The sequence below is a fragment of the Pundamilia nyererei genome, unplaced genomic scaffold, assembly GCF_000239375.1.
Source record: "Pundamilia nyererei isolate P.nyererei 1_Seehausen unplaced genomic scaffold, PunNye1.0 scaffold00177, whole genome shotgun sequence".
In the NCBI taxonomy this organism is placed as follows: Eukaryota; Metazoa; Chordata; class Actinopteri; order Cichliformes; family Cichlidae; genus Pundamilia; species Pundamilia nyererei.
The window spans coordinates 638649-664553 of record NW_005187578.1 but is presented as its reverse complement, the minus strand read 5'-3'; the positions used below and the strand labels follow the sequence as shown (position 1 = coordinate 664553).

General features: G+C 44.6%; 1 protein-coding gene across 1 annotated transcript in view; it reads right to left on the bottom strand.

Moving 5' to 3' along the window:
• Positions 1-12086: 12086 nt before the first annotated feature.
• efr3a (EFR3 homolog A (S. cerevisiae)) overlaps positions 12087-25905 on the bottom strand; it is a 102611-nt gene continuing 88792 nt past the window's right edge. Inside the window, exons 15-23 of the mRNA XM_013914179.1 lie at positions 24039-24200; positions 21402-21533; positions 21118-21185; positions 20361-20488; positions 15813-15898; positions 15686-15734; positions 15191-15294; positions 15039-15088; positions 12087-14054 (exon numbers count right to left, since the gene is read on the bottom strand). Coding sequence (XP_013769633.1) covers positions 13949-14054; positions 15039-15088; positions 15191-15294; positions 15686-15734; positions 15813-15898; positions 20361-20488; positions 21118-21185; positions 21402-21533; positions 24039-24200 — 885 coding nt within the window. The 3' untranslated portion in view covers positions 12087-13948. The remainder of the gene's footprint in view (positions 14055-15038; positions 15089-15190; positions 15295-15685; positions 15735-15812; positions 15899-20360; positions 20489-21117; positions 21186-21401; positions 21534-24038; positions 24201-25905) is intronic.

The window sequence follows — 25905 nt, the reverse complement described above, 5'->3', positions numbered from 1 at the left end:
CAGGACTTTATCTCCAAAACGTTTGTGTCCTTCGTTAAAGAGATGTCAGCTGAAGCTGAACTAAAGCTGGGCTGTACGTTAGTGTAATACCAGTGTGAACCACAAGATGGTGCAAAGTGTCTGGTGAAGACAGAGGCAGGGATCAAAACATTAGTGCACGCACAAAAACACATCTAATCAGCTTTAAAACGCTGCCCTCTGGTGGTGAAAGGTTTACCTTCAACAGAGGATCTTTAAAATAAGCGACACTGATGATTGCATTTGCAAAAATATTTAAGTTTTGGCACAAAAGTTTGTCCTTTGCTCGTGCAGACAAACATAAACGATGTTATTTTAACATGCCAGAAGTGCTCGGTCCAACCGCAGGTGCAGTTGAACTTTAATATCAGAGACAAATATTCACAATGTAACAACACAGCAAGCTGTCAGCATACACATCAGTGTATATCACAGCGAGCAGTGCGAGCTCCCTGCAGCTTCCCAAAAAATCCTCCTTTTATTAGACTGAAAGTGAACACAGCAATTATTGAGACGGCAGCAGAGGCCAGCTGACCCCGTCACCAGCATATTCACCCACAGCCTTTAAAGCGACTCATTGAAGGAAAAAAAGCTCCTGCTCCCCCCACAGTGTACTCTTTGTTGTGCAGCTATTTTCTCCCCTGAATCTTTTTCCACAGAGTCAGAAAGTGCAAAGCTGCATCACCTACTGAGCGACAGACTTTCTGGCTTTTAATGTGTATAAAGCTGTCATCTAGTTCAATATTGTAAGGTACAGACCTGAAAATATCATGGAAACAAACCTGATAACTCAACAATGAGCAGCACTTGGTGACAAAAATAAAAAAAGTCTGTGGCAGAACGAGGCACAGATCAGATCACTGAGTACATAAAAGCTGTAATTACTAAAATTATTCACCGTTTTGTCAACTTTGCTCCAAAACAAAGTTCAAAATCAGTGTTTCCTGCATGTTTCACAACATTATGGCTTCATTAATCACGCTGCTTCGTGTTACAGGCTGAATAACCAAAAACAAAGTCAAAGCTACATTTTTACTACGATAACAAACAGACCTTCGTGCACACGTGTCAGCGCCACAGCTTGGTTGGTTTCTTATTTCAGCTGCTGTCCAGGTCCAGGCGATCTCTCTCCTCAGTAAGAGAACAAAGCATTACAGTAAGCCGGTGGGTGATGACGGGAAATAAAAAAAACATTCTGAGCATCCTCGTGGTCGCTCTGCTCACCTGACCGGCTCAGTCGAAGAATTTCATGTGAAGGCTCAGACATCAGCCTCTGCTGGAGTTTGAAGCAGGAGTCGATGTTCGCTCTCTCAGTTTATTGTAAGTGGTCAGGAGGGCTGATTAGGGAGGGACTCCTCACTCTGACCTGCTTCCCAGGCCCACAGATCACAACCAGAGTCACAACACAGGCCTCAACCAGCAGCTCGCTCCCACAAACCAAACCAGCGAGAACCACCACCCCTCCTGACGACTCATCAGAGGAAGATGCCACACCTCCTCTTCCTCCTGCTGCTGCTTTCAGTCTTCAGAGTCAAGGTGAGAAAGGCCCAGCTCGCCCCACCCCGATGGGGATGAATTAGCATTTAAGCCGACCTGTGGGTGTGAGAATTTAATGACATGTTTGCACCGTCTTTGAAATTTGCATCTGTGCCATGAAATGTCAGGATCACTTCAATCTGCAGGAGTCTGCTTGAGCCGGCTCATCAGAGATGTGTGAGGAATATTTAAATGAAGCGAGGGGAGCCACAAAGCCTCCGGGGTGATCTTCACAGCACGTTTTCTCACATTTCTTTTTGTTCTGTTGCATTTCAACACAAAAATAGTTTTTGTTTGTTTTTAGATTTACAGTTTTGAAAGTTGTGCTTTCATCCCAGAACAGCGGGCGGTCCACTGAAGAAGACTTCCAAGTTTCCCATTAAAGACGGATTCTGTGGTGGATTCAGACTGACAGCTTCCAGTTTAGCTAGAAGTGTTTAACTTTATCCATCAGGGTAACTGCCAGTCAAAGTTTAGACTTATTTATTCTAAAGTAAGCCCTCGCCTTTAACCTCTTAGGCTCATTTACTGGACTCTACATTTTCTGTTTCTTAAAAAAAAAAAAAAAAACAACCCTTTGCGTTACATTACAAACTGTGACACCATGGGTGCAGTGGGTAGCTGGATTGCTGACTTTACAGGAGGGATCTAAGGCTTGTTTGAGTAATTCAGATTCCTACCGCCACCCACTAAAGGAGATGGACTTCAGTTTGTGTGGCTTTAAACATTTATAGTTTTATTCATACAATCTGATATACGAGATCAGAAAGTGAAAAACCTCAGCTGTCTGTGTTCTGTTTACCATCTTCTCAGTGAGACCAGGGCAATGCAAGTTTCACCGTACGCCATTAAATCATTTTCCAGGGTAAAACTGATGACCTGAACTGGTGACTGGTGCCAACTTTGTCCTCCTCCCCCAAATAAAAAAACAATAGAAGGATTTTCGATTCAATTCAATGTTATTTATATAGTGCCAAATCACAACAACAGTCACCCCAAGGCAAGCACTTTGGCGACAGTGGGAAGGAAAAACTCCCTTTTAACAGGAAGAAACCTCAGACAGAACCAGGGTCAGGGAGGGGCGGGGCCATCTGCTGCAGGTGAGAGAAGGATGAGCTTTTTGACAGACTGGAGTAGCTTCAGCATTTTCAAAGAGGTACGAGTAAAAAGAACCTAACAGGAGAGCTCTAAAGACAGCCACCACAGACCAGAGGTGCACGAGGAGATGACCCTGAATGTGAGATCGACCAAATCAGGCCTGGTAGCAGAGTGGAATCATGGGAATGTGAGAGTAGCTTCCTGTACAGCAGCAGCAGTATTACATGTGCATGCAGAGGCACTGTGTGGAGCTGAAACCTGTGACTGTCCGAATGCGAGGGCAGACTTTTAATCACGTTCTCACAGTGAGGGGCCGTGCTCCTCAAAGTCTCAGTGAGTCAACCTGCACGATGGGATTCCTGCAGAAAGCTGACAGCTACCGTTCTGTCGTTTCAGGTGAAACGCTCCCAACATCTGCATCATCTTCATCAGCGGCTACAGTGAGAACCATCGCAGAGACGACACAGAGGAGACCGGCCACCTCCGTCACACCGCGGTGGGAGGTCCACACCCGAAGCACAACAGCAGCGGTTTTAAAACCTCCGCCACACTCCACCGCCGAGGCTGGATCCGAGGAAAAGACCGGAACAATGACGGTCAAACCTCCGAGTGTGGAAGGAGGAGAGGAGGACGACTCGCGGGAGAAAGACTCGGACGGTAACGTCTGACCAGACGCTGGTTAAACTTCATAAAATGCAACATTTTCCCCATCAGGAGGCCTTCTGCCTTTCTCCTGTCTGACCTCTTCGTTCTTCTCTGACTCGACAGGTTAAATGAAAATTCAGATGAAATGAATAAATTAAGCAGGTTTCTCTCAGGGGTTCAATAAAGTTAATTATGTTTCAAAGGGTTATGGAAGTTAAATTAAGTAATCTGTGACCTGTAATGACAGCCAGGCTCATAACTGACAGGAACAATAAACGTTATTTTAATAATATCGAGGTCTAAGCTGCGAAATAGGAAGAGAAAGATCCCCAAAGGAGCAAACACACGAACACACAGCAAACGTCTAAGTGCTGATGGGGTTAAGAATGAGGCTTCTTTTTAGATTACACTTGCTGAAACACTGGTTTCTTAAGCTCAGAGGTATAAAACAGGAAAAACATTGTTTTTAACTCTGTGGAAAAGACAGAATAACCGACTGCTGTGCAGAAGCTGTTCAATAAATGTAGAAGAATAGTCACAATAAAACGGAAAATTAAAACTGAAACTCCCAACTTTGAATCTAATATTTGAGATTTTAAGTACAAAAACGCAGAAATGGGCAGCGTTTTACAAGCAGGTGTGTCGTTACTCTGCTGATATTTCTTATTAGCGCTACGCTCATTTCCTTTTACCAGGACGCCATCAAAGAAGAGTGTTTGTAAATGACTGCAGGGTTAAACTAAAGACAGTATAAAACATGGACGTAGCTCCAGGTCAGAAAAATTAAGCCGAGGCAAAAGTACCTTAAACCTGCATCTATGTGGAGGCCACCAGATGGCGACGGTGTAGCTGCACGTTCCAGACTCAGTCACTCATTCTGGGTCATGTTTTTGCAAATAAATTTAGTAAATCTCGGTTGCATAAAAAAAAAAAAAAGGAGGATTAGCTGTAGTGTCAAACTGCATTTTCATTGGCACAAGTCATTAGCCAATGAGCATGCGGTTCAACTGGCAGACCCGCTGCTCCTCAACAAGATGGTGCGAATGCTTAACTTGAGTCTCAGAAACAATTGGGTGATGTTACCATAGCTACGTCCCTGTTTTATAGTGTCAGTGGGACGCGTGGACTCACTGCGCCATCTTATGGTAAAAACTGGTATTGCACAAATGTACAGCTCCGTTCTAGCTCAGCTTGAGTTGCTCACTCTTCAAACAGCAGATATTTTCATCAGATGAGTTTGGTGGAGCCGTCTCAAGCCAATTTCCTCCAGAACCTTTAGTGCCAGGTCCTGCAGCCCTGTACATGTGGCTTTAAAAAAGAAAAAAAATCACATCAGTGGATCCATGCCAGGCGATGGGAACACCTTTTTATACTGTGAAGTCTTTAATTCTTGCAGATGTCTTTAAGGCCCTCCAAACAAGATGATTAGGAGTGTAGTAGCACCTAGAGATGATTGAGTATCAATAAAGTTTAGTGATTTGTAAACTGGCAAAATTACAACAAAGTAGATGAACGATTGAGGATCCTGCTGGCTGACATGTGAGGGGATGGTAACGCATTGGGTGGAGCTTCATCCATTACGGACCAACCATTAGCTACAACGCTTTAAATGTGGAACAGTGCTCCTCACCTGATCATCAAACCGGGAGTTGCGGTTGAAATTTATTTCTGTATTTTTTCACTGCACTTAAGTTCCACAGATCCATGTAAATGTCAACCATCTTTGACTCTGTACTCGTGCAGTGCTTCTTCATCCTCTTCTGAAGCTCGCAGCCACTGCTTGGAGGTCACGCTTTTTTAAATGTACTGTTTCTCTGTTGGCAGACTGGTTCGCTCCTCAGAGGAGGGCGGTGCCGTTCTTCGCCTGGTCCCTGCTGGAGTCTGTTGGGCTGACTGACATAGACCTGCAGCCAGACACCAAAGGTAACCACGGATAGCTGCACTTCCAAAGTGAGTGGAGCTCTTCACTGATGGCTGAGCTGAGATCTTTGCGTCCTCCCAGCAGAATGCAGTCGCTCCTTCAGCGTGTACGCCAGCGACGGTCAGTCCAGGCGGGAGATGCCGGCGCTGGGGGAGATGCTCCACTGCCTGACGGGACGCTGCCCACACGAGTACGAGATGTACGGCTGCTACTGTGGACAGGAGGGCGGCGGTCAGCCTCTGGATCAGCTGGACAGGTGAGCTGTGTCGAGGAATAAGGATCGGGACTGTCCATGAAGACGCCCACAGCTGCGTCAGGGTTACCTGATTCTCCTTAACAGTGCGATAGTTATCAGCGCACAAATACATCTGCTGCTTTTCACATCCTTCATACTTTCATGGTGTTATGGTCCAAAGTTTAAGTGTGTGAGTGCTGCAGAGACCCTGATGACTGACTCCTGCTGGTCTCCATCAGGTGCTGCTTCTTCCATCATTGCTGCCTGAAGCAGATCAGCTCGATGGGCTGCAGGCCGGAGAGGAAGCTCAACGCTCAGATCTCCTGTGAGAACGCAAAACCACGATGTGAGTACGACAAATCCCTCGAAACCCAAGTCTGCTGCACTGCTGACATCAGATCAGTTTCACACCTGATTCTCATATTAATGTAAATATTTAACCTGCAGCTGCCACAGAGGAAGAAAAAACACGGTTCACCTTCTAAATCTAGTGAGAAACGATTTCCACTGTAGGGAGGTTCTCTGGTCTTCCTGCAGATTCATGTTACTGAAAAGCTCGTGTTTTTGTTTATGAAACGTTATACTGAGCTTCTGTTGGTGTATCCAACATTTAGCTATAATTAATTTCTTTGCTATCAGATAAGACGGGTATTACCAAATCCCTGGAGAGCCATGAGTTATTTTCCCCTCCAGTATAAATTAGAGCTGATGGGACCTGATGATGTGTGTAGTCAGCTCGGCTTCCTGTCTGGCATCTTGAGCGTTGTTACCAGACGTGAAGGGAGGAGCGAGGTGGTAGCTCTCCTTGCTTCCAGGGTAATGGTCAGCTGTCATAAGGCTGCTGTGCTTTCAGGTACAGCAGCCTTACGACAGCCTGGATTTGCAGTATGATGTTGTTGTTTTTTAAAAAAGCTCATCATCATATTTGACTTCCTAGACCTCTAAAGCGCTTGTTGGCCTCTCCATCTGATCCCTCCTCACTCTGCTCAGGTCAGGGGGTCACTGTGTGCGACAAACTACAGTGTGTATGTGACAAAACCACAGCAGAGTGCATGGCGGCCGCACACTTTAACCACAGCCTGCCGGCGCCGCAGTGCCACGGGTCGACGCCCCCCTGCCGCCGAGCCAGCAGACCCCCCAAACCTCTGAGGGTCTCCCCCCAGTCCAGCGAGGAGTCGGACATGGAGGTCGGGGACGCCAGCAGTGAGGAGGACACGGCTGCGAACACACCTCCACCTCTGCAACCTCCTCACAGGTGAGCTTTTTATTTACAGCAGGAAAAGCAGGTAAACGTGTGCGAAAGTGATGATTCAAACAATTACGAAGATGACAAATGAACAACATTTGGAATAAAGAGTTATTGAATATTTCCATGTAATCGAATGGAGCTTCAACAAACACCGACACAAAGTTCGTCCCGTCAGTGCTGTGCTGATGATCAGATCCTTTGATCTTTCAGCTGCTACTTTGTTTCCACTTTTACAGACGCTAACGTCAGAAAGCCACAAAATGAAGATCTCACTGTTTTTCTTAATAAAGAAAATCATATAGATAATTTTTTTTTTTTTTTTTCATGCAGTAAGGTCCTAATTTTATATTCTAATATCACAACACAAACAACATGAAATTAAAAACAAATCTCTCTCCGCAGCCATGACAGCTCCCACCTGAAGGACGCTGAGAAGTCGACTCCTTCTGCTGGATCACCCGGAGACCTGACACATCCTCCTCCTCTCTCTCCCCCTCCTTCTCCTGCTGCCTCCAGTGAGGAGAGCGGGGAGCGACCGACACTCAGTGGGGTTCAAACCCAGAACCCGAGGCCGAGTGCAGGGCAGGGCCAGGGGCAGCAACCGGGAGACAGAGAGGAGGAGGAGGAACAAGAGGGTGGAGAGGAGGAGGAGAAAGATGGAAAAGAAGAAGAGGAAGAGGAGGAAACGGAGAAAGAGGAGGAAGAAAAATAGAAGCTAAAGAATTCCTTCTCTGTGACAGTCGTGATGTGAAGTCATTTTGGGGCCTTGCTGTGTCACAAGCTGGACTCAACGTTTTCTGACATCTTTGATTCAAAAAAGAAGAAAATCAGTTTATTTACTTTGATTTTTTTTTAAACACATGAAATGAATCTGTTGAATAAATGACGGCAAACACGCCTCTCTGGGATCTTCCTCTGATTGGTTCAGAGAGCCGACAGTAATAAAGACACAACAACTCAACAGCTTTGATAGAAACACTTTAATCTCAATGCACATTTTTCTATTTCAATAGAGGCTTTGTAATGAAGCGCTGAGGCTCTGCTGCTGCCGAGCTTCACAGAAATAATGTGCACTGAACGCTTTATGATTTTGTTCAGTCGATGAATCAAAATGGAAAATAAAACATGAAACTACTTCCAGCTTCTTACGTTTCCTGCTTTTCTCTGTTCCACGTGATTGGGAACTGAGATTCGGATGTTTCAGGAAGTCCCTTTGAATTTCTAAGACCAAGTTAATCAAACGTGACAAGATAATCTAAACTCACATACTTCCTGACTCACTGGAGCTTTGTGCAAACAGCAAATCCAGGTTTGGGAAAAGTGCAGTTCCTCTTATGTCCACTTGAGGCTCCAGAAGCAGCTGAGGTCACGTAGCTGTAGTTTTGTCATTGAGATGAAAAGTTGAAAGAAATGCACCAAAACAACAATGAAGGTGAATGCGTGAAGCAGCAGCAGGAGCCTCAGCGCCATCTAGTGGTTAAAACCATCAGTGTGATTGAAACAAAGCCGAACTATAGCAAGTTTGTCACTGTGAACACGGACGCGACGCCTTTAATCTCTAAAACTGGCACAAAAATACATCAGAAACATAAAAAAAAGAACATCGGAAGCTTTTTTTTTTTTTGTTCTTGACATTTTACAGCTGGAAAAAAAATCCATCTTGAAAGGTGGAGAGTTCGTCACGTGAATATTCTGCTCTGACTCTTCTTTTGTCTTAGTTTTAGGACTCAGATCACCAATCAGGAGGGAAACTTTTCACAGCTCCACAGAGATCATTTCATCAAAAATACTTCTAAGATCTGTTTGTACCAAACACACATCGGTGCCGATTTATTTCTGCTATAGTACCAGGTACACAGTGATCAAAGTGCAAACACAACATCATATTTTACCGTAACGGTTATTAACTGTTCAGCATTTTTACTTTAAAGTTCATTAATACATCAGCTGGTACTATTTGAATGATTGCTTGAGCTGAATCGGTTGAACATTTATCAAAAGTAGCAGAGCGGCTCGTTCGCAGACCGACTGCTCCGACATCATTTACAGACTTCACATCAGCCGGTCTTAAACGTTTCGGCTCAGAAACACAGACTCGGATCCAGATTCACAAAACCCGTCTGAAGGTGAGCTCCTCCCACAAACACGATCGTTTAGTTATGTCCTGTAACGTCTTCATGGAGGTTTAGACGGCTTTACTGATATCGCTACCGATGAACGTGTATACGAAAAAACAAACTTCCAATCAGATCCGTGAGCGTTTAATTCCAGTGAACATCGGATTTGACTGAGATACGAGTTTTAAAGTAATCTGTGGAAATGCTGGTGCCGTTGAATCAAAATTAAAAGTCGGAATTAATGTCAAGCGCTTGGCTACGATCCCTTGTAGCCGTTATTTCCTGTCAATAAGTTTAGCATTAATTCAGACACGACGCCGAGCTCCTGAACTGGTCCACTGAACCAGCCTACAGGCTGAAGCAGCATCTGCAAGCCGCTTTGCAACCCCCACCCATCTTTTCGTGCTTCTTCTGACTAAATCTGGGAAAAGCAGAGGACTTTTTTCCCAGTATAATTCTTGTAGGACATTCATCCGACCTCTGGCAAATTGAAGGTGGAATTGGGACAACCGGGCATCTTGATTAACAGAAAAACCAACGTTTGAGGCTTATGCAGATTACAGGAGTTTTCCAGGAGAAGAACACCAAGAGATGGTCTTCAAACGTAGGAGGAACTTTTAAGCATAGTCAGGAACGAGGTCACATATGGGAATACAGTTTTCCGACTATTGTGGACCCAATTTTAAATGATTTTAGTGAATCTGGAGCCGATTCTTCAACCGGGACCATCTGAGTTTCAGGTCTGAAGGTTGAGCCTGAGCCGCCACTTAGAGAAAAATAAATCTGGATCTTAACATTAGCAGATTGCACTGATTTACTCCTTTATCCAAAAATAACCAACATCTGGCTCTACATATAATATTCATTCATTTTTCATTATTTTTGAAATGGTATAATAGAATCTACAGTTGAAAAAATAAAAACGAGACCATCTCCCCCACACTGCAACATCCCGCTGAAACCTGAACCATCGAGGTAAACAACAAAAAACTACACTAGTATAAAGAATTCAGCATTTTGTCCTCGTCTTAGAAGAAATCTCCCAACCTCTAAAATCTCTGCTAGGCAACAATGTAATGATACGTGATGCATAAAATGTACAAAAATATATGATATATATGTATATATATGCTGCTGCAACACATTCATGAGAGGAAGATATCATGTATTCCAGCCACATCTAAACCCGACTTTTCTCTAAAGCCCAACTTCAGGATCCGGCTGTTAAAGAGCTCGTTTAGATTTTGTTTCAGCATTTGATCCCAGTCCCGTCCCTCGGAGGGTCAACGACGATGACTGAAGTTAAAGAGCCATGCAGTTAGTTCGTATAATGCATGTTTTTAAAAGCTATGATTCTACGATGTTAAAGCACGAGAGTTTAAAGCTAAGACATTATGTTGCGTAGATTTGCACAGAAAAAAACAAAACAAAAACAAAAAAACCGGCAGGGGCTTTTTTTTTTTTTCGGGTTGTTTTGTTGTTTTCCGTTAAAAGTTCTTTTTTACCTTCGTTTTCCCCAGTACAATGATTAGACATGTAATACTTATAGAACAGAAGATTTCACCTCCAAACAGCCACTGGATTATATCCGGTTAGGGTTTGGTTAAAGACCTTAAGACCTTTCAATTTCTCAAAAATGTGCCTTTTTGGCATTTGGCTACAACAAAACCCTGACCGGGTCGCTGGTGCCCGATGGATGTTAAGAGGTCAAACCCACCCTGTTGCTGGTTATCGATACATAAGCGGCAATCAGAGAAGATGAACGGTCAGCAACCGTGAAGGTAAAGGAAAGGAAAGTGGGACTGCTTTGATGTGCAAGGTAAGGGTCACGTTTATCACCTTGATGCTGGTCGTGAACTTTTAAAAGCCTGTAATAAGTTTGTACCCAGACACACAATCCAACCATCAGTGCATCGCTTTGTTGCCCATGGTGACAGCTGGTTACTTGTGGCTATCAGGTTCCCTAGGCAACCACCTGGGTAACATTGTTTGACATCATGTGCCAATCAGCTTCTTTTCTCCACCTCCACTGGCAGTCGAAATTCTATAATAAGTTGCTCTAACTTTTAAAGTTAGTCTGTTTGGCACACCCGAATGTTAAAGTGGACACTACCCCAGACCTGGGTCGCTGACCATGTTTAAAAAAAAACAAGAAGGTACCCAAGCACACCTGAGAAGCTTTAAAATTCCATCTGCAGAAGAAGAACTGATGGGAAATCAATTGAAATCTTAAATTCTTGTTTTTGTTGTAGCTTTGCTGGCTCCACAGAGGAAGTGGAGTATAGAGTAATTCACCATAACAACGGGATCACAACGCAACGTTCTGCAATATTCAATACAAAAAAATTACAATATAAGCAAAGAAGAAAAAGAATCCCTAAAAATTTGGCATCAGTATTTATGTCGACTTTCCGTGAGCAGCCAACGTTTCATCTCTGAATTTCTTCTGCTTCATGTCCTGCAGCTTTCGTGACCCTGGCCTTGCACATTAAAGCATCCACGTCCAAACAGCTGCACGGGCTCAACTGTACAGATGTGACGCTGCGATGTGATCGGGACAGTCGCACCACTTGTCACGTATCCAGATCAAACATTCACAAACTGCTTGGCCTCGACCCGATGCTGAAAAACACACATTTACTAACAAAGTTTCTCAGATTTGTGAGGCTCGTGTTGGTGATGCCAAACACAGACTTCCAGCTTAGCCAGCATCTCTCATTCAGAAACACAACCAGCGCTCGAGAAACTCATTTCTCCTTCGCTGACGAGCCGAACACACCAATCAGCTCTGAGTGAAAGGAAGCGCCGACCTTCAGCCTCCAACAGCTGCTCGCACCAAACAGAGGCAGCAGGTATCTTCCTCCAACTGGAGGGATTTTCTTCCCACGCTGAGCTCAGATCAGAGGAAAACACTGATAACCATCTGCTATTACAGATCACAGCTGCAGCTGCACCACATACGAATCCTCCCGTTCCCAGAGCGCCTCCTGTAACCTGTTTTGGAAATAAATCACGGCCCTGTGATAACTGTTGAAAATGCAAGGATGATTAAATCCTCCAAAATGTCAGTGCTTTGTATCGCCGGGGCTGAGGATGGATATTAATATTAATGCGTCCAGCGGGGAGGTTAACTTTGATGCTGCCGGTCGCTTCGTTTTGGAATGAAAAGCTCCACCATATGGCTCCTCACGGGATACGAACAACAGCCTTTTTAGATTGAGACGTTTTAAACTCAAACTTCTGTGTTTGGCAATGAAACAGCTTTGGTTTTTGTTTTTTTAGGCTACCAACAAAGCTGTGAGGCGGCTGATTCGTTCATGGAAAGCAGGCGTGCGCAGGGACTACAGCGCAAAGTCAAGGAGCTGGATCAGATTCATCTGCAGCCAACACGCTGCCTGCAGCTCCCCCTCATATCAGGAAATATTACAAACAAAGAGCGCGCAGCTTTAATTTTACTTACACACAGGCCTGTAACTGTGATCATAACTGCACTGCTTCATACTTGAGGAATAAACTTCAACTCTTTAAAAGATGCTACATTTGTATTTTTTTGTGATATTTTCACTGCAATCTCTGAGAATATTAACCCCAAATTTTTAATAGAGGAAGTTTAGAGTCCTTTCTAAAATCATCAGCCCCGCCACAAGAACTTTACACAAACTTTACAACAACTTCTCTAAGGACCATCGTCAAAGCCACAGACTGTATATTAAAGATGGATGTAGCTTCCATATCTGAAAGGTTTGAACTCTTTGACAATAAGACCCAACGGCCTTCTTGCGTTTAGACGTCAGTAAACACTGAGCTCAGATTGTAGTTTCATTTTATAAATCACGTCCTCATTACTGTAACATTAAGCTGCCAATATGGAAGCACCAAAGACTGCAGTTCCTTTCACGGCCACCTGAGGGCGACTCCAGCAGTGAGACAGTCCTCAGACTCTCGTGTTGAAGCTTTCAGCAGAAATAAACATGACTACATCCTAAAAAAAATGTTTTTTTGATAATTCATCTGGATACAGGAGGCATGGTTGCTCTGATCATGTGACTACATTATGACATCATCGAAAACCTCAACACTGAGGCTCCAAATGTGGAGCTCAAAACCAGACGCTGATGTCTCGGTGGCTCTATCCATCTTTTTTATACAGTCTCTATTGATTTTGTCCACCTGTGGCTACTGTACTAGTAGTACTAGTGGAGTATACAGTCTTAGTTCCACCATTTGGTAATCCAATGTCAAAGCTCCCCACTAAATTGACACCACACTGACTATGTCCATCTTTTATAGAGTCTCAGGTGGGAGCTGATGGACATGAACACTCCTCTTGACCTTCCTCTTACAGACTCACGCCTCTCAGAAACAATCACGTCATCACCAAACACGAGCGAGCCCATTTCTACTCGTCCAAACGTCGACTCTTCAGCTTTAGAGTGTCGCTGCCAAGCAGTTCGAGTATTGCTGTCATTGAATTGACTTATAAGAACTCAGCTGGTTGTTGGAGTCATTTGTGACACACTTTTATCTTAAACAGCAAAGACTGAAGATTAGAGGGAAGAGCTGAGGAGCAGCGAGCCTGAAACTAAACTGCTTTCTACCACCACCTATGTAATTTCAGTTTTCATAGCTGACGGCTAATATATATATATATATGTATATTGCACATTCCTACTAATCAGTGACGGCACCGACGGCTACTGACAGGAGACAGATAGTTGTTAGGAGGCAGGAGCTGCGTTTGTGAGCCTCACGCTGCTTTTTTAAGAGAGCGTATGTACAAGGAGTGAAGCTTTGGCTGGACTGGAACAGAGAAGCAACGTCTGATTCAGCAGAAATACACTAAAACCTCAGAGTGGAAGCAGTTTATGGGTTTTGTTGTTGTTTTTTTGTTCTTGGTGACTCAAAAGTTCAGTTTGGCTTCAGGGACGCGAGTCAGGAAACAAAGTGTAACCAATCAGAGCAGCGTGGATTAACGCAGGTTTGAGTCAAGACGGGAAACAGGATTTAAACTTCGTCCCTGACGGCATCCCGGCCACCTGAACAGAGGAGACTGGAGTGCAGATGTGAGTGTGTTGTTCTTTCTGTGCATTTTCAATGTTGCGTGTGAGCTGGTTTGTGGATGTGTGCGTTCAGTAGACACACAGGTCTGGAAACTTCATCTCGTAGACGGGGACGGACTGATGCTGGGTGTGTCCCGCTGAGATGGAAACCACTCCGGACGGGCTGGGAGGAGGCCTGGTGACGGGGCGTGAAACAAGATATTAAATTAGAAGGAAAAACTGGTTTTGTTTGGCAGACGTGCACAAATGTAACCTTTAGGAAGCAAAAACCACCTAATTAACCTGATTATTAGGCTGTTGTCCCTTTCAAAGTGTCTCCGTGTGCACCTGTGCACTGCCTCCAGCGCTCTGACAGTCCTGCCCACACGTACGTGCACGTCTCAGCTAACGCACACAGCCGGGTCTAATCACGCTCACAGTGCTGTGACTCAGGAGAACTACACAGCAGGTAATGACTGAAGGAGCATTTCATTTCCTCTAAAAAATCCTTTCAAAAGGCGGCCAGGGAACGACCCGCAACTCAAAGAAAACTCAAACTGTTCCAGAACACCGTGTTAGCGATGCAAGCATGACTATGAGGAAAAGTGCACGTTATTTGCAGGCGTCGTACTCGTTCACGTGCTGCAAACAGACTGTTATTGTGTTCACATGACGATGCAATCAAAAAAGAAGTGAGAACATGTCAGACGAACACAGCTAAGCCTAAAAACACTGGGTCGTGTTTTATCATGAGCCACATTCGCTCCAGATATCTCGACACACCTGAAGCCTGGTGCAGATCGGGTGAACCTGCGGCTGGGCTCAGGCAGCCACACTCACCTGGAGCCACATCTGGGCCAAAAATAACCAAACATCTGTTTGTTGAGGAGAACACTGTGGTGACGGCGGGTGATTGAGGCTTCAGGGCGTCACAGCCACGGTGGTGAAATCACAGACGCAGCTTTAGCAGTGAGGACAGAACGTGACGGGACGCTGGCAGCAGAGCCGAGGGGACGAGCTCGACGGGAGATCAGCCAGAGATCAGTCGGGTGTTCTGGGATTGTTTGACTTTTAGTGTCACGCCTAAGCTTTTCTAATGTGGTGTAAATGTCACCACACCAAGAACTTTTATCTAAATTCATATATTTAAATGAGAAAACTTGTTGCATAACGGACTCACCTGATTGTGAGTTCAAAGATTTGTGCGAGCCGGTCGTGCAGCATGTTTGCCTGGAAGAAGTGAGCAGGAGTTTATTTGGGTGTTTTTTCTGATGCGCTGACAGTTTATTATTTTCTGATTTCTGGCTCTTTGTTGTTTTGTTTTTTAATAACCTTGGATTCGCAGTGGGCGGCGATCTCCTCGAACGGCGCTTTCTGGAACTTCTCCATCACCTGGCGCCTCTTCGCCCTCTCCTGCTCCTCCAAACCGGTGGTGTCTGAAAACAAACCGCAAACACAGAGCTGCTTTAATAACAGAGACTTAACTATGCGGTGGTTTGTGAGCGCTCTTTCTTCTCCGCGAGACGAGCTTCTCGTCCTTTTACGTTGCTGTTTAAAAAACATTTTTTAATGGTGAAAATTTCACTGAAACGTCATAAAATCAGAGCTTTTGAAAACTTATTTTGAGGCTAAATCTGCAAACTTTAAGTGGTTTCATCAGATTTGCTGCTTTTTTCTGCTGGTCACTGAAATTAAAAGTTCATTTAGATCATTTTTATCAATAACTAAACACATTAGAGCCCAGAGGTGTTGGTGAAGATGGCTGCCCGGTGGACAAAGTAACCCAGAGTCAACATGAGGAACAGCAGGAAGTCACCGCGTTCTTACCGATGGCCTTCTTCAGGGTCTCAAACGTGATCTCCTCAGCCAGCTGCGACTGTGGACACAAAAACACAAACGTGACCTCATGTTTCCCTCCAGGACCACACGCTGCTTTAAAGAAGATTACTCAGACCTTTTCTGGAAGGCTGTTGGAAATGATGTCCACTTGGAGGGAGACGGTGTCCACGAAACTCGGCCTCCTGGACAGACGTTCTTCACCTTCAGGATGACAGATTCACACCACATAATGCTTTAAAAAGCCACAAACATTTCTAACTTTAGTGTCACGTAAAAGTAAAAGTTGTTTCTTTCCAGCAGAACGATTTCAGAATAATCAAACTGTGCTTACTGAAGCTGTCATATTACTGAAACCCAGGTAGCTCCTGTAATCTGCGCGTCCTTGACAACAGCGGCGACATCTCTGCTCCCGCACACCAAACTCCATCTGTTTTCTCCACTTCAATACAACGAGGAACAAATCCGCCTGATCCCGCGGGGATAAACTCGTCCCCGGGGGACGAACGCACCTCGAGCACTTGTGTATTCATCGCCAGCAGAGGGGAAAATAAGGACCACAGAAGGGCAGCTACTGTCTGAGCTGTGAGGTCATCTGATGAGGTCAGAAAGGTAGCGGATCAGCCGAGGCGTGAAAAGCGACAGAAAGCAGCTCTTTACAATCGCACGACGACCTCTGCTGTGAACTTTGCAGAGGCCTGACTCAGCAGCCGTCCTGCGGGCGTTAATGAGGAAAACGATCTGATCGCGGCTGATCCGCTGGAGCTTTAAGATTTTGTTCACACGGTGATGAAACACACAGAACTGAGCCGACGTGACAGGAAGCCACGGTCTCCAAAAACTTTGACCACCTGAGCCTGAATGCAGCCCGGTCCTGCCGGACTTCAAGAGATCAGATTCCCTCTTAAAGGCCTCATGCACTGATTTAAGGTCCCACTCACCACATTTACAGTCTGAATGAATTTAATCTTACTGAAGCGCAGCCGGAATTAAAGAGATGCTGTGATTCATGATCGAGGATCAACCTGCAAACTTGTGCAGCATCCGTCCCTCATTCTCTTCCATCCATCTGGTCCAGATCCTCCCCCAAGGTGTTCCCAAGCCAGCCAAGAGGCACAGTCTCTCAGGAGTCCTGTCCTGGGTCTGGCCTCGGGGCCTCCTCTCAGTTAGACATGCCTGAAACACCTCACCTGGGAGGCGTCCCAGTCACATGCTTGAACCGCCTCCCTTCAATGTGGAGGCCAAGACCCCTCTGAATGATCGACCTCCATCTCTAAGACAAAGCCCATCCACCCACAGCTTCACCCTCAGCTGCAAACTGCTCCACCTGGCGATCCTGAGGCCACCAAACGGAGCTGGAAACCTTGCACAGCTTGGACGAAGCTGGTTCTGGTCCATAAAACCAGGACCAGAACCGTGTGAAAGGCTGCCTGGTGGAGTCCAACAGGTCTGCACCGGTTTGTCCTTATTAGGAGTTTGAACCCACCCACTCTCCTCTCTGAGCTCTTACTGCTTCATGATGATTAACTTCTTCATGTCATTAATAACATGATGAGTTTGTTTTCTGTTAACACTGCAAACAGAAGCTCCACACATGTAAACAATCTAAGCGCACTACGGGTAAACTGCTCTACACAGACGTGGCAGCACGTGTACTCACCGCAACAGGTCCACGAGCAATGCAGGCAAAACATTTCACAGAGTTACCAAATCACATGGTGAGAAAATCTACAGCTACACAACATCGAGCTCTGAAACAACGAAGCACCTCAACGACGCATCTACAGCTGCTCAGCAGTTTAAAGGTCAGGGCGAGTTTCTCTGCAGGCGTCAAAATGCTGTCATGAATTCAAGGTTTGGTCTCTGCTCAGTGTGAAAAACACTTAAACTGTTCACACCACGGGTCTCAAACTCGCGGCCCGGGGGCCACACGGGCACACGTGTTTGTTTGGTAGTTCAATGAAAGGCTTCAGTTAAGAGTGAGACATTTTAAAAAACAAACAACACTACATTTTTGGAAATATTTGTGGGTGTTTTCTTGTTTGTTGTTTTTTGCACTGCATGAACAGTAAAGTGGTCACATGAGATGACAGTGCCAGCGGCGGCCCACAGCTCATTTGAGTTTGAGACCCTGATATTTGTTCTTCTACACTTTCAGCTGAGACGACAGCAGCAGCAGAGCGAGCAGAGCGAGAGCTCCTGCAGACTCTGATGCTTCACCGTCACAGCTCAAAACCCCGGGTCCTTTCATACTCGCAGTATTTAAAAATGTAAGGGTGTGCTATTATTATTATTATTATTATTATTATTAACTCAAAAAAAAAAGATCCTGTGGAAAAACTGTGAACTTCAGGGAAAATTTTAATGATAAAAAAAGAAGAAGAAATATTCTGAGATTTTACAAATTAGGGAAAAAACTAAAAAAAAATATCTTTGAAATTAAAAAAAAAAAGCTGACAAAAAATCTTCTAAAATAATTAAACAAATTAAAATAAATAAATAAAACAGTCTGAGACTAAAGAAAACTAAAGATCATGAAGAAAATCTCTGAAATCCTTTTCAAATTTAAATTTAACCCCCAACTTGTAAAGATATTTCTTTTTCTTGTATGTTTTTTAAACACAAGTTCGAGGCTTCACTTTGTATGTTGGGTAAACTCGTCAGTGCGCAGACGCCGCTCGGCGCTGTGACATCACGTCAGCGCCAGGTGCTGATCCGCGGCTCCTCGCGCCATGAAAGGACAGTCTGTGCGAGCTGATCCCTCCCTCTCCTCCTGGGGGGCTACGCTGCTTTTATACCGATGCTGTTGTCACTTGTGCTTCTGGGGTTGATAAGTAAATTGCGCCTTAATGAAATTGTCACCGTGCGGATCTAAAGCCACCTCACCCCGTCTGACCTCTTGCCCAGAGCTGCGTTAGCAAGCTTACTGTTGCCAACGCAGCATTTTGCTGCTTTGCTTCGGCCTGTTTTCGAGCCGTTTTAGCGACACAGTAGAAATGTGTCCACACTGCTCCTCTCCACAGCAGCAGCCTCGCTCTCCTTCTCTGCCGAGTCCACCGGGTGAGTCAGCAGTGCAGAAGAAGCTAACAGGAGGAGACCTGCGAGAGTTTTCACTGGATCTAACTGTTGTACTAACAAAGTGGTCCAATCCTGAGATTTTGAGAAGTGTGCGTGAATGACGTGGATCTCGGGGTCCACAGCGAGTGTGGAGACCTGCTTACACTGACAGCTCAACTCGGAGACTTCAAGGTCAGAAAGAAGCCGTCAAACACTGAAAGCGGTGTGCAATCAAAAACTGGGGTTTGCATTGATTACACTGAACTTTTTTGATTGCTGATTGCAAGTAATTTTGGTGTTTGGAGACAGCAACAGTTCTTGTGAAAGAGCCTTTTCAGTTATAGACTGATGGCAGACTTTGTCTTACTGTAGTTTTATCGTCGTCTTCATGCACCACCGAGTGCTCGCAGACCTGGTCCCCATGGTCGGAGTCGCCATTTCAAAGGCAACGAGACCAATAAGATCAAAGAAGACAGGAAACGTGGGACAACCATAGAAGACGAACTTCTGAGAATCGGACCGATTCAAAGGAAGAACTTCATTGTTGCGCCTCCTCGTCTGAAGCGTGACGAGTTTCCATTCACCCAACTTTGCAAAGTGAAGCCTTTGGTTTTGCACAAATAATGTGTCAGCTGATCTAAACCCAGCTACACCAGGTGACAACACATCTCTACACGCCTGCACAGGGTTGCCTTGGTTACCTCTGGACGTCTGCTTGCACCTGTGGAGGATTTTTCCTACTGTGTAAAGAACTGAAGGGACATGAAAGCATGACAGAGGGAAGAAAACAAAAGCTTGTTAGACAATTATCAGTTTTCTCCTCCCGCTCGTTCTATCTACACGAGGTGAAAGGAAGAGCACGTGAAGTACGAACTATTCCCGAGTCTTTTTTGGACGTGAGCAGACTTCAAGGTTGAAGTCAAGCAACATTTTGAAGAAGTGCTTTTAAAGAAAGTTGTGCGTGTGAACGCCTGCAGAGGTTCACGTTGTTCTGAGCTGAAACAAACCTTTAAATTACGGAGACGGCGACAGCCGTCGGACTAATAAAGCTGATCGCACACAGAGTTGGTGAAACTTTATTTTCTCTTCACTGAACAACTCCTTAAGCTCTTAATCCGACAAAGCTTCAAACAGTTCTGAGGGCACGGTGAGTATGAAAAGCAGGGAAATAAAACATACAGCACACAGCGCAGGAGCAGACAGCGGGCGCCTTAAATCCTTTAATCTGACTTTTTACAACCTTTTCAACTCTTGACTTTCCTTCTAACTTGTTACTTGTATCACTTTTATCATATTTCCTCTTTAAGAGATAACAGCATAATGTGACCATCGTCTAATTCGGTGGATTTTTACAGCTACACTTTTCCATCAAAAGGAAATATTTTAGATGCTCCGAGAATCAGTTCAGGCACATTTTCTCAGAAAGCATCTCTGGTATCTGAGAAACCATGAAATAGGACAAAAGGCTGCTCAACAGGTATGAGATTAAAAAGGTATGAATCAACCAATGAGGGAAGAAAAAAAAAAGTTATCAGAGCAGCAGTTTTCTTAGATAAGAAGAAATAGAAACATGAAGTTCCCCGTCCTAACGGAGGCTGGACTGTCGTACCTGTGACCTGAGGAACGTAGGGGATGGAGAGGCGCTCGGCGTTGTACCCCGGCCCGGCCAAACACTCGGCCATGTCGGCCGTCTGGAAGTACAGCTGGCTGTCCTCTTTGTCCAAAGATTCAGGAAGCCTGGAAGAAAAAACGCAAGACACAAAAATAAACTTCCTGAGGAAAAACCTCAGAAGAAAGCGTGTTTTTAGTCAACGCACAGCACGGCTTTACTTCTCAGAGCGACGCTGCAAAAAGGTCACATTTGTTCTCATCTGTAATTCAACTCTGTACCAGTTCATATCGGGGTCCCTGCACACGCATCTCACAGCTGGCTGCACAGAGACAAACTCGGTTTGTCCCAGTCGGAGCACAAATCGCTTAAATGAAAAGCAGCTGGTAGCGTCGAGGTGACTGCTGTTGTGATTTGGTGCTGTATAAATAAAACTGAACTGAAGCGAGTAGCTGTTTGTCAGTCTTACATCTGTCGATGCAAAGACATGCTGCTGTTGTTCTAATAATATTTTTTTATGAGTTATTGATCCCAGAAGTTGAATATGTGAATTTATCTGCAACCTTGAAAAGTGAAGCAGCACGGTTCCTTCACTCCTGAGTTTGTTTCTCGTAAACTTTCAAACTTTTTAAGCTTCAGCTGCCACACTCATTGCTGCTCTGTTTATTAGAAAATAATGAGGCTTCACAGCCTTTTTCTAACCTGAGCCATTGGATTATTTCTCATGAAACAAATTCAGGCTGTAATCTGCACTTACGGACACTTGTCTCTGAAGATGTGCTCTGGGAGGAGGTAAGGAGCATCCATGTTCCTCAACTCAATAACCTGCACAGAGAACAGCTGATTATATGATGTTACACTATTTACAAATAAGAAAGATGTAAACAAGAAGAAACAGCTAACAGGCAGAAAACAGCGGTGCATCATCAGCATACTGAATAAATCATATTTTTGTATTTTCTGCAACAAATGGCAGTAAAAACAAAAAGTGGGAATGAGAGCCAGCTGCTCTGATCCTCAGTAAGGTCAGGGAGGAGTCACCTTGCTGACGTGCTGGCAGAAGGGCGGGTTGGCAATCATCTGACTCAGGAAGTTGAGGTACGCGGCCACCAACGCCATGATGCCGCAGCGGATAAACATGGGCAGGTTCTCTTCGTTGGTAAGAGCCATTTCCTGCACAAACCAGTTGCAAAAACTGTGTTAGCGAGGACAAACCAGCAGCTCGGCTTCTGTTTCTGGTCGTGGAAGCATCAGAACTCCCCGCATACACTCGGTACACCCTCACAGGAGTTGAGGTTTACTTCCCCTTTAATCTGTGTGCAGGGTTGTAGCATGCAGCAGCGTTTCTCTAAGGTCACACGAACACGTACCTTCGTCAGTAAAAAGGTTGTTGTCAAGGTAACGACCCTGAGGTGACACAGCAAACAAGGCAGACTAAATGCACTGTGCCACATGTCTGTGACGCACTGAGTGCGACTTTGTTTTAGCTTCAACCAAATCTACCAAAGAATATTACAGTAATAATGCCAATAAAAAGCAAAATACTATCTAAGTGGAGAAGCTGGAAACAAATATCTGGCTTCACTCGAGCTAAGAGGACCAGCGCAGATGTGTGGTTGCTTTGGTTCAGTATACACATAAACTATTTTACATCAGATTCTCTGAAAATTGACACAAGACCGGGTTAAGTGCTCGATCTTGAAACTCAAGATGTGACGATCAGACTTCACTGAAGCCGCAGTCGTTGGCTTGAAACCATAAACTCAAAGTGTTTACAGAGGTCAGGCTGGAGGAACGTTTTACCATCGATGTCTAGAAGACTGGAGTCTATTTCCAACCACCAGTATCGCCCCCCAGTGGCCTTTAAATTAAACGCAAACATTTTAGCACTAAAATTGTCTGGCGAGTGATTGCAGGAGCTGGTCATGAGTGTAGAATGGTTACAGACTGGTATAGGATGCTGCACTGGAAACCTTGGGACTGGTTTGGTTACTAGCAGATTGCAGTGGTGGCCAGTAAATTGCATGAAAAATGCCGACTTGTCTGTAAACACTCGCCAACTTTTCTCAAGGCGACTGTGAAACAGACACGTGACAGAAACCCGACTGAAGGGTCCCCATGAATTTGTGCTATGAAGCACTTCCTGTCTGAAACTGCATGAGAAAGAAACCAAACAAAGAGCAGACATTCCTTTCAGTCTTTTTTTAATACTTCTATGTCTCAAACGTTCCCTGAATTAAACGAAGGTAAACACAGCACTCAGAGTGTGTGTGCGTGCACAAACATCATGTCTACAGTGCTGTGACATTTGGAAACGATAAGATCTCAGCGTGATGCACAAACAAGCTGAAGCTGCGTGTGTGTGTGCATGTGCGTGTCTTTTATGTGTGTTGGTGCGAGCGTGCACATTTCCTTCGCACCTCTCTTGCACTTCCAGGAGCTTTTATTGGAGCTGCGTGGGTTCTCACGGTCTAATGACATAAAGGCAAATGACAGCACAGCTACTCATCAGCCACTTAAATATGACACCTGACACCAAAAATATAGCATAATCACATCGAGGGTGCTTTAGACTGAAGCACCATAATGTGGAGCGTGAAGAGCTGGTTAAACACGAGGTTAAACACAAACCCTCCAAACAGGGATGTAACTGAGGATGTTTACTCCACACCTCGGCACTGACAGCACCACAGCTTCAACAGACCACTTGATCTCCTCGCCGATAAAACTTTTCCACTATCACCTGATACCGGTGACCTGGAAACACTGCACACTCATGACTCGTCTAATTTTACGGTATTCAAGTTATAATAAGCTACGTTTTTACATTATATCTGAGTGAATGTTTGGGGACTGTGTCACTCTGTTACTGCCTTCTACGAACACACACCATCACTGCAGGCATCTTAACTCATTTCAGTGGTCACCAGAACATAAAGCACATGTCATCAGTCAGATCTGATCTTAAAAACTCTGACCACCATCTCTGCTGTCACATGGTTCTTTGGGTGTCTGTGGTGATGCAGAGACGGTAAAAATAAATGAAAAGTGTTAAACAAACATTATTTAGATTAAAATTCCCACCTGACACGCTTTGACACATCCTTATGACAAATCAGATGTTCAGATGCACTTTTTTAAAACTTATTTTAGCCTCAGCTCGTTGGCTGCAAGCCGCTTTGCAACCTCTGTCCTGTTCTGATCTCTGCACAGAGACACAGACGTCCTGAATATAAAGTGCTACAGATGGAAAAAACCTTCTGACTATATGTAATCTCTGATCTGAGAAATATCACAGATCTTCACATCTGTGTGGAGAGAGGTGAGATACAGCCACAGTCATGGAAGCTGTTAATGAGGAATCGAGCTCAGTGAGGCTGCGACACGAGATCAGAACAAATCAGAAACAGAAGAAAATCGCTCACCTTTCTCCTGAGTGTGTTGAAATCGAGAGTTTACAGATGGGTGCAGACTATTTTTAGATTTCAGATACTTAACTCTGGAATTATGGATGTAAAGTTTAATTGAAACTGTAAATGTGACAGAAAGAGCCAGAAAATCTACTTATGATGAGATTATTCTGACTGAGCTTCCAAACACAACCAAACAGATGAAACTGCTTTTTGTCTTCGCTTTGACTAAAAACACAAACTTCAGATGTGAATTCATCGGTTTTACCTGCAGCGCGATGGCGAGTCGAATGAGGTCGATGACCACTTCCTCATTGGCCAGCTCGATGGTCAGAATGGCGAGGGTGGTGAAGAGCAGCTCAAAGTTTTTGTGGACGTTATCTTCCTCTTTGCAGCCCAGATAGATGTGACGGTAGAGCTGCTGGCCGTGCTTCAGGGACGACGCAGAACCAGAAGCAAAGAGAGAAACAAAGAGGACGACAGAAATATGGGAACTGTTTAAAAAAAGTACCTTTAACATGTTTAACATAAGGAAACAGCGGAGGTGTCGGGGACTATTTTCAGTGGCGGATTAAACGATATGTGGGGAGTTTTAGTGGCAGTGTGGGGTAAATGTGGGTTCACTTTAATGATGGTCCATGTTCTGCAGTGCAGACTCACTGATGTGGATGACAACAGAGTCACATGACTCAGGCTGCGTCACCCACACAGTCAGCAGGAGACGCTGACTCTGGACCATCAGGTAATAACAGACGGCGAGCTGAGGACGGCGGGGGGATAGTAACTATATTACAGGAGTTTGAGATTAATTCTGCTGTTATTGCTTACCTTCAAATTTATTTTCTTTAAAGTAAAAAATATCAACATTTCCTCTTTTCCAGCTGTAAAGATTCATTTTTATCTTCTGCGATATTAACCTGACATTTTTTATCAGATGGATGCAGACATTTACAGACGGTGCCTTGGGCTCTAAATATGCATGACGGCGATTTTTAAGCACATTTTTTGACATTTTAATAAGCAGAACTTAATGGCTCTCTCAGTAAAAAAAACAACCAGCGGATTAAAGTCTTAATTAATCGCCCTGTTCTGAACATCTATCACAGCAGCTCCACTGCGGATGAATCAAAAAGTTATTGTCCCTGAAAACACAAATGAAATGATTAATCCCATTAAAATCTGGATAAAAATATCCCACCGCTGCTGGAGTGGCATTTATGAAACACATAAAAGCAGAGCCCGGCTGCCTGCATTCGTTATAAGCTCGACAGCTGAAGACAAAAACTTTTATTTACAGCTAATTAATTACAGTTAGACACGTTAATGACCTTAGACACCGGCCTACAGAGGAGGTCGTTCCCCCGACCTCTGGCTCAGGTGTGATTCGCAGGTGAAAGAGTGAAATCGCAGGGCTTCATTTTGGAAATGCTGCGTGCCGATGATGACCGAGGCTTCCCGCCCAGGTCAATGAGCTCCAAAGACCTCGCTTGTAAAAACACCTGCATTCGGATCATCTCCAGCTCCAATGTTTTCACTACGGCTCAGCTGGAGCAGCTTTCCAAGATTCCCGGTTCAAAATAATCTGTCTGAAATAACCTGCTTTAGCTCCTCCCCCTACCTTCTGATTGGCATTGCAAATATTTGGCCAGCAGACGAATGAGGCAGCTGCGCCCCTGTATTATTCTTATTCACAGAATGACCACCAGTATATCAGGTGACTCGTCAAACATGTAGCAGACACATCGCTCCACACGGTGCTGTCGGCTTTTCTTGTTTGACATTGTTAACATGTACAAAAGAAAAACAACGATTTTTTTTTCATGTTTATAATTTGCAAATTTGGTTCTTTTCATAAACTTCTATAAAAACCTGCCTTCTTTTTAAAAACCGGACTCTCTGCCCCCTGCTGGCCACAAGAAAGAATGCAGATTTAAGCCAGTTGTATAATCACAGGCTGTATCTATACAGTGATCACATTATCGCCTTGCAAAGATATTCGGACCCAGCGTTGGGGCCGCTGTGGCTCAGGAGGAGGTCATCTACCAACTGGAAGGTTGGTGGTTAAATCCCCGGCATGCTGAAGTATCCTCGGGCAAGACACTGAATCCCAAACTTCCTCTCATGGATGCACTGGA